The 8,739-nt window shown below is 33.7% G+C and overlaps 2 protein-coding genes and 1 long non-coding RNA gene across 3 annotated transcripts; all 3 read left to right on the forward strand.

Annotated features, from left to right (window-relative positions):
* Nucleotides 1–631: 631 nt before the first annotated feature.
* On the forward strand, nucleotides 632–1,592 carry LOC102669264 (uncharacterized). The gene is made up of 2 exons (XR_419574.3): nucleotides 632–1,107; nucleotides 1,243–1,592. It is a non-coding gene; the product is annotated as an uncharacterized lncRNA (long non-coding RNA).
* A 3,464-nt stretch (nucleotides 1,593–5,056) lies between these two features.
* LOC102669360 (uncharacterized protein At2g29880) lies at nucleotides 5,057–7,297 on the forward strand. The gene is made up of 2 exons (XM_006602488.4): nucleotides 5,057–5,745; nucleotides 5,840–7,297. Exons 1-2 carry the CDS (start codon nucleotides 5,389–5,391, stop codon nucleotides 6,488–6,490), a joined length of 1,008 nt encoding a protein of 335 aa, XP_006602551.2. The 5' UTR covers nucleotides 5,057–5,388; the 3' UTR covers nucleotides 6,491–7,297.
* A 37-nt stretch (nucleotides 7,298–7,334) lies between these two features.
* LOC100812675 (uncharacterized) lies at nucleotides 7,335–8,284 on the forward strand. Its single transcript, XM_014770359.3, has one exon. It carries the CDS (start codon nucleotides 7,582–7,584, stop codon nucleotides 8,146–8,148), a length of 567 nt encoding a protein of 188 aa, XP_014625845.1. The 5' UTR covers nucleotides 7,335–7,581; the 3' UTR covers nucleotides 8,149–8,284.
* Nucleotides 8,285–8,739: the final 455 nt, after the last annotated feature.

An 8,739-nucleotide genomic window follows, 5' to 3' on the forward strand; every position in this document is an offset into this window, starting at 1 on the left:
CTTTCTATCGCTCTAAAATATCGGTTGGCTATAATAGTGACTTTTCAAGTCATATTTTCAATTGGCTATAAGAGTGACTTTTCAAGTCATATTTTTGGGTGGCTTTAGAGTGACTTTTCAAGTCATACAAGAGGGTGTAATTCTAGAAAGGTTCCCTCAGTACAGTGAAAATCTTATACAGTGATCTGAGCTGTTTTATCTTGGGGACTTCGTGGTTGATAGTCTGATTGCATAATTTTTGGCAGTGTCGCGAAACGTCTTAAAGAAAGCGTCATTATCCGCAACTTAGCCAATAATTTTTTCGGTTTGCCATAAATTATTGTTACAACATCACACCACCAATATTTTACTACATCAAGCAAATGATATTTTCAATTATTATTTACTAAAGCAACCTAATTCATGCATGATTTAATATGAGAGTTTATTAAATAACTATTTGAGATTATTCTCGATCTCAATTATTATAAGTTATTTCCTATTTTTAGAAATTATCCATAATATGCTATTATCTTTATGTTATACTTAATTAAATCTATGTCACTCATTAAATAACTTAATCATCACGTTCACTCACCCAAAGGCCTTAAACATACCTCACAATTGTTCCCGACAACATAAACACCACCGCCACACCTAATCTTATTTTATTGCTTTCATTTACCAACCTTGTCCATCTCCAGACATTGCTTGCAATTACATACCACCACCTTATAACTCCATCTTATGCTACCCACACATCTCATACATGCCAACTTCACACCATTCTATCAGTTTCTAAAATTTCATTTGTGTAATGCATTATGACCACATGCCACAACACCAACGAAACCAACACACAATCCCAATTTCTCCAACACGCCATCCCCTCTCCAATACCTATTTTAAACCATGATTTCTTTTCCCCCAAAGCCAGCAGCATACCACTTAGTACCCTTCTTCAACTCTCCCTCTTGGATACCATTCACAAACCCCAAATGCATGCTTGTTTTCTTCCCTATTTCCCTAAGCCATGCTCTTCAATAGCTTAAAGAGGTGTTCTTAGCATCTGTCAACGGAACTTGAATTGCATAGGTGTTGTCCTCCCGTAGTATAGGAAGCAAAAAGGTAAACGACATCGAAAAAACCCTCTTTTCAGCTTTGGGTCAAATCTATTTGCGTCTGCATGTAGTTTTTGGGCCATCAAAACCCACATGTAAAGCTATTTCTGTGTGATTCTCGTTACAAGCTTCGTTTTGATAGGTCACACGTGCCAATCGGATATTCGCACTAAAAGATATGCTGATTGCAAGTTTGACAAACAAGATGCACGAGGAACTCGAACGAAACTCGAAGGACAAACAGCAGACTCCTCGCCAATCTTAGGTTCGGGGCGTGTGAGATAATCCACTGTAGGTGGATGTTTAATGATTGTTGGGAGCACCTCGCTCCCGACATCTTATAGTTCCGTGCAATAACATATTTTGTGTAATGTGATTGGCTCTGTGAATTGGGATTGAGATTTGTGCTTGTGCCAATTGTGATTGGCTCTATGAATTAGTTCTGAGATATTGTAGTCGTGTGAATTTAATACTAATTGAGTGCTTTTGATCTGTCCTAGGTGAGACTTTGAACATTCTTAAAATGGTTGAAGTTATACAACTAAGATTAGCATATAAGATATAGGATATATCATGTGTTAGTGAAAGGAATGTGATTGTGTTGGTGTGTAATGACACGTGATTGTTTTGATGACATGAATATAGTGTGAGAATATGAATGATTATGTTTCTTTCTAAGTCAATAAAGATAATTATTGTTTATGAAGCATAAATTATCCATAGAACTCTAAAAGAAGTGGCTAATTTATTTACCAAATACTAGTGAAAGAATTGGGTCTTGTTGCGATGTTAATATGTGTGGATGCGTGATTCTCGAGGTTGAGTTTGAGGTGCTGAGGTATATATAGAAGGCTCGAGACTTAATCAACAACTAGTATACATGTACAGGGATTGAATCAAGCCATTCTCTTATTTGTAACTAGTAAAAGGTAGGAAATTAGCTTGAAAGGATAATTTAAATCTCTAAAAATCTACTTGCTGGAAGTTAGACATGTCCTGTCTTTGAACAGTTGGTGTGATTTATTCCTTTAGAACCAGGTCATGCCCTTTTACAGTATTTTAGTTTCAGATGTCTTCCGTCCAAAATGTTTGGTCTCACAACTTTTAGAGTTAACTAGAATATCCGGTGAATATGTTGGTGGGGCATGTCAAATCTCTTTTGGTGCAGTGATAGTTTTGTTTTAGGTACTGTTTGTGCTAGTTTAAGAAACCTCAAGCTTGAACCATGAATTGAGGCCTTTTTCTATGTTTTCATATATCTCAAAGGGGTACAAAACAAACCTTTCCCCTAGTCCCTAACCCCTCTAAGCTTAGAAAAAAATTAGGAACACGAAACTATGCTAAGACCCGCTAATTTCTCGCTTATAATTTGCTCTATATTGAGATCAGAACTGGTGCTAATCTAGAACGAATTCGAATTTATACTTTTGTGGGTCTCTAAAATCAAGTCCTATCTTTCAAATGCCTTTGGTCTCATTCAATTTAGAGTTCCCTACAATGTTTTATGACTATTATACCAAAACAGATTCAGAGAGACCAATCTGTAGATGACTTTGCATGTAGAGGGTTATTTGAGTAAGTACATGGTTTGTGATGCACAAGATATATTCTCAAGTATTTCTCTTTTTGTCTTGGTAAGGTTCACGAGTGTCCATTTACAGCAAGAAAAGTGCATCTAGTCATGAATATAAATGGTGAAAGTTAAGAGAACTAACTAGAAACATGCTTGTTGTTTTGAATTGCACTTGGCTTGGGTGTTTTGTTATGCTTGAGTTGGTTGAAATGCTATGAGTTAAATTTTTTTCACTTGATGATCTTGAGACCTTGTATGTCTACTTAACTATGTAACTAATTCTCATTGTAATTGGAGTTCTATGTGGGTTATGGTGTTTATGGCATGCATGTCCTAAACAATATGATTGATGACTAGTTATTTCTTTGTATGAAACTACCAGAACTGTATATTGTAATTCTTTTCCTTCGATTGAATCATGTAAGGATACTTTGGCAACTGGTGGCAATTGGTATCAGCTCAATTGTGTGAATAGAAAACTGTGAATAAACTACCCACAGTGATGACGAAGATGGGAAGATTTTAATTTGAAAACCTTGCTAAGGACTAGGTATCCACTAATCTTCATGAATTCTTAAGTAAATAAATTCTTTTGGAAAAGCCTTACCAGGGACCAGGTGTCCACTCATTTTGTGAGTTTTGGAGTAAGCCCTCCTTTTGAAAGTTTTGCCAGGGACTAGGTGCCTGCCAATCGTTAAATTTGCTTCATCAACCATTTCTTTTAATAACATTGTCTCATGATTAACAACATAACTATTTTTCCTAGTGGTAAGTGCCTAGACCTTTGGTCAGGGTTCAGATGCCCTTTAGGACTCCTTTCTCATATGTTATATCTTTTGGTTTTCTTAAAAGAATTACTGTATAAATAGTCATTCTTTGAAAAGTTTGTGAAAGATCCTAAGGCTGAGGAACAATGTTTGTTAAAAGGTAGATATCCCATGAATAAGGGTTTATCTCGTTAAAACCCATCTCATGTCCTCTCATTGTGGCAATTAATAAAGAGAAAGACTTAATAATTTGCCAGGCATCATGACATTTATGGGCTTTGTGTCCCTCCTTACTATGGATCCAGGCTAGGTACGAATCCTTATAAAGCCATTACACCATATATGGCTGGATCTAAGTGATCCTTGCCTCAATGGATCTTTGCTTAGTGCTTGATCCTAGCTAGGTGCAAAATGGGCTAGGTGTCCACTATGAAGGCTTATAGTGATGCCCTGATGTGTTGTGTATGATGCCCTGATGTAAAGTTTATTTTGATGAGCTGTGAGTTGCTTATAGTGATCTAACAATTAATTGAAAAGAATTAATATGAATGTCTTGAACTACTTGTGTATGTGGGGGAAACTACTATGAAAGGCAGCTGGGATTCTTCAGTCCTTTTTGTTATATGATAGTGATGGTACTGCCTGTGTGCTATTATATGAATAATTAATGTGTTATGCATGATATGGATTCAGTTAGGGAAGAGATGTGAGTTATCTATATATGGTCCAGTGATTAATGAAGAAAGGTATAAACAAGTTGCCATATTGGATTAAGATTTCAAAGGATTTTAAAAGACTTTTTTATGATTAAAAAGTCTTGTGGTATTCAATCAAGACTTTTATAAAATATAAACAAATCTTGTGGTATTCAATTAAGACAATAAAGATTTTTTTTTCAGGGCAACAAAATCTGTTGGTATTCAATTGAGATTTCTTACCACTTTTAAAATGTCTTTTTGTATTCAAAAGTAAATAGATTTTGATGGATTCTTTTGTGGAATGGATTTTGAGAGACTTTTTAGTTAGAAATACACATAAAATACTCCTCCAACAATCTCACCCAAACCCTTGAGACTTTTCATAATCTTCCAAAGACTTTTTCTTCTCCTGCCGAACAAGACACAAACCACTACCAGGTTCATTCTCTTACAACTTTTCAATCAATTTTACCTATTTTTTTAATGGCAATCGATAGTCAATATTGTTTATACTATATGTATTACGCAAATCAAAAGAAAAGGGTGCTGTATATGCTTCAAGATTTCGTATTCATATTGTTTTCAACGTCCAGGCAATGAATATGCATCAAAAGAATGGCAATTGACATGCATCAAGATTTCATATTGCTTTTTTTTTAGTACTGTATATGCAAATCAAAATAAAAACTCTTTTTTTTTCTCTGTTTCTTCAACTTGTTTTTTTACAACGTCCATTATTATTATTATTATTTTCTTGTGTTATTATTAAAATGTTAATTATTAATGTGTTATTATTATTTTTTTGACAGCGTGTTATTATTATTATTATTGTGTTAATAATTTTTTAATTGTTATTGTGTTATTATTATTGTTATTTTGTTAATAGTTTTTTTTTTAAATGATTTTATGATATATGAGTATTATTTTTATGGAAAATGCTAACATGTGCCCTTAAGACACTTGTTAGTGTATTATGTATAGAAATTTTGTATTGAAAGTTGTGCAATTTACTTTTTTAAAAGTCAAAAATTGTTGTTTTTAAGACATAGTTACTATTGGAAGTATCCTTAACATGTGCCCTAAGTGTGCATGTTAGCATGACCCTTATTTTATTATTAGGTAGTTTTTTATTGGTTTTTCTATTGAATTGTATATTATTCGGGATATAGTCACTATACTTTTGACAATTAGGAAACAATAACTATTTTTGTCAAATAACTAGTTTCTTATATATATATATTAGCGATCAAATGGGGGATTCACAAGAAAATAACAAAGGAAAGAGTAGAGACAAAGATAATTATGTATCTTGGACTATGGAGGATACCAATGAGTTGTTGCACCTCTTGGTGGATGCTATGAATAGGGGATTGCGTGATGCCAATGGGTCACTTAGCAAACAAAATGTAGAACGAATAATACTTCCTCAACTCAATGCAAAAACTAAATTCCCTAAAACTTATAGTCATTATTTGAGTCGGATGAAGTGGTTTCGAAACCAGTATAACATGATGTCAACCCTTATGCGCAACAACTCTGGCTTTGGATGGGACCCAATTGGAAAAACTTTCACTGCTCATGAGGATGTATGGAAAGATTACTTAAAGGTGAGCTAAGTTCATAATCTTTTAAATATATTAATAGTTATAAATTTAGTAAATTATAATATTTGTAGTATATTAACAATGATTTTTTTTTTAGTCCCACCCAAGTCACAGCAAACTTCGAGGAAAAAGTATGGTTGATTATGAGTATTTGAAGATCGTTGTTGGGGGTGGAGTTTCTAGCGGGAATAATTCTATATCAGTCGATCCAGATGATACTGATGCAACAACTTTTGAGCCAGAAAATAGAACTGTTGGGATAGAAGAATTTTCATATGATCCTAATAGTGATACATTCATAACACCAAATAACTATGAACCAACATATCAGTCTCCATCACCAAACCAACCAAGTCCACCATCCCACCCCCCTTTAGATTCAGAGGTTCCCATAGAAAAACAAAACTGTCACAAGCGAAGGAGATCCGAGTATGGAGGGAGTTCAAGCGCTGTTGGGATCAACAATCTAGGCAACGTTCTGGAAAATCTTTCTGTTGGCATTGGGACTATTACTGTGAATTTTGAAAAAATATCCAACATGATGGAGAAAAGAGAAAAAGATAGAGATAGAGATAGAGAGCTCAAGGGTATTATTTGGGATGTTATAAAAGAAATTCCAAATTTGGATGACATAACGCGTTTCAAGACAGCTGAATTGTTAAATACTAAAGCAAAAAAGGATTTTTTCTTGAAGATGTCACCGGAAGAACGCTCATCTTGGATAAACTTTAAGTTAGGGAATAATTAATATTTTGATCATCTATTATTAACATATTATTTTAAACATCGTGAGTTTGTTGAACTATATCTTTTGGGTCTCTATTTTGGTTGAAGTATTTGGTTTGTTTTTTGGTCGAACTATTATGGTTGTATTTTGGTTGAAATATTTGGTTTGTTTTTTGGTCGAAATATTATGGTTGAAGTATTTAGGTTATATATTTTGTGAAATTGTTGTGGTTAAACTTTAGTTATATTTATTTTATATATGAATTTGTATTAACTTTGATATTAACTTTGATATTGACTTATAACCATGACCATGACATAAAGAACGAAGAAATGGATGGAGATATATATAATGAAGATACAAATGATGAAGATATAGATGACGAGGAAACAAATGAAGAATTTTATGAAGCCACATACACATATGTGATGGCAATTTATGCTTTAATAGATATATTAAATCAGTTTTTGAATATGATGCGTGGTGAACATATTGAACGTCCATTAACTCGACGACAAATTACTAGTCGGGGATATGACTATATACACAAAGCATTAAACGATGATCCTGCAATCTTTCGACAAGTATATAGGATGTATCCTGATGTATTTCGAAAGTTGTGCACGATTATAAGAGAAAAAACACCTTTGGAGGATACAAGATTTATTTGTGTTGAAGAAATGCTTGCATCATTCCTACAGATTGTCGGCCAGAACACTCGATATTGTGTAATCCGCAATACATTTGGCCGATCACAATTTGCTACAAGTGAAAATTTTCACAAGATTTTGAAAGCTCTGAACTCATTAGCACCTGATTTAATGGTTAGACCAGGCTCAACTGTGCCTGCAAAAATAAGGGAAAGCATAAGGTTTTATCCTTATTTTAAGGTATGTGATCATTATCTAATTATAACAAAATTATAATTATAATTGTGATTATTATAATAATATTTATGATTATTGATACACACACTTTAGGATTGCATTGGAGCTATTGATGGTACACATATTCCCGCATCAGTAAAAGGACGAGATGTAAGCAGTTATCGTGATCGTCATGGAAATATATCACAAAATGTATTAGCTGCTTGTAACTTTGATTTGGAATTCATGTACGTTCTTAGCGGGTGGGAGGGTTCAGCACATGATTCCAAGGTGTTAAGTGATGCTTTGGCAAGGAAGAATGGACTTAAAGTGCCCCAAGGTAAGTATTATCTGGTGGATTGTGGATTTCCTAATCGACGCAAATTTTTAGCCCCATATCGAGGTGTACGATATCATCTACAAGATTTTGCAGGTCACGGTAATGACCCTGAAAATGAAAAGGAATTATTTAATCTTCGGCATGCATCCTTAAGGAATGTGATTGAGAGGATATTTGGTATTTTTAAATCGCGGTTCACAATTTTTAAGTCAGCACCTCCATTTCTATTTAAAACACAAGCAGAGCTTGTGTTGGCATGTGCAGCACTTCATAATTTTCTTCGCAAAGAATGTCGTTCTGATGAATTTCCAATGGAACCTACTGACGAGTCTTCATCTTCATCTTCAGTGTTACCAAATTACGAAGACAATGATCATGAACCCATTGTTCAAACACAAGAGCAGGAACGAGAAGATGCTAATATATGGAGGACTAATATAGGTTCAGATATGTGGAGAAATGCTAATAATTAGGCGAACATGAAGTGAGAATCACTTTGTTATTATTTTTTTAGGCAATAATGACTTTGTTATTAAAAGGTTTAAAATTTCTATCGTTTTTATTTTCTTTATTCAAACATTATAATTTATTTATCATCTTTTTCATTCACTTTTGTAACTTCCGTTATTTTTTTGTTTAAAATGTATTAATCTTTCAAAATCTTAAAAATCCATAAAGTACTTTGAAATCTTAAAAATCTGTGTTAGAAATCCATTAAAATCTTGGGTTAAGAATCCTGAATGTAAAAAGTCTTTTAAAATCCCACAAAATCAATACAATCCCACATAATCTTTTAAAATCTTCAAGATTGTTTTTGTCAAAATATTCTCTCAAAATCTCAATCCAATACACCCCCCTAAGGTTCTAAATTATGCCTGCATGTGAGGAATTTCTACTTGAGATGAATGGATTTTTTCCCAATTCAATCTTGTACGCATGTTAAGTGCCCATTGGCTTTATATCTCGCCACCCCTTTTTATTTTTGCTTTGTTCCTTGGTTGTGGCCCTGCTTCACATCAAGCAAAGGATATATCAGTATTATGATAAGAAGATCAGTTCAGGAT

The sequence above is a fragment of the Glycine max genome, chromosome 18 (genome assembly GCF_000004515.6).
Source record: "Glycine max cultivar Williams 82 chromosome 18, Glycine_max_v4.0, whole genome shotgun sequence".
Lineage (NCBI taxonomy): Eukaryota > Viridiplantae > Streptophyta > Magnoliopsida > Fabales > Fabaceae > Glycine > Glycine max.

Coding starts and splice junctions, on each gene's coding strand:
- LOC102669360 (XM_006602488.4), top strand. CDS start 5,389: ATGGGGGATTCACAAGAAAATAACAAAGGAAAGAGTAGAGACAAAGAT. Junction 5,746..5,839: donor TATGGAAAGATTACTTAAAG/GTGAGCTAAGTT, acceptor TTTTTTTTTTAG/TCCCACCCAAGTCACAGCAA.
- LOC100812675 (XM_014770359.3), top strand. CDS start 7,582: ATGTACGTTCTTAGCGGGTGGGAGGGTTCAGCACATGATTCCAAGGTG.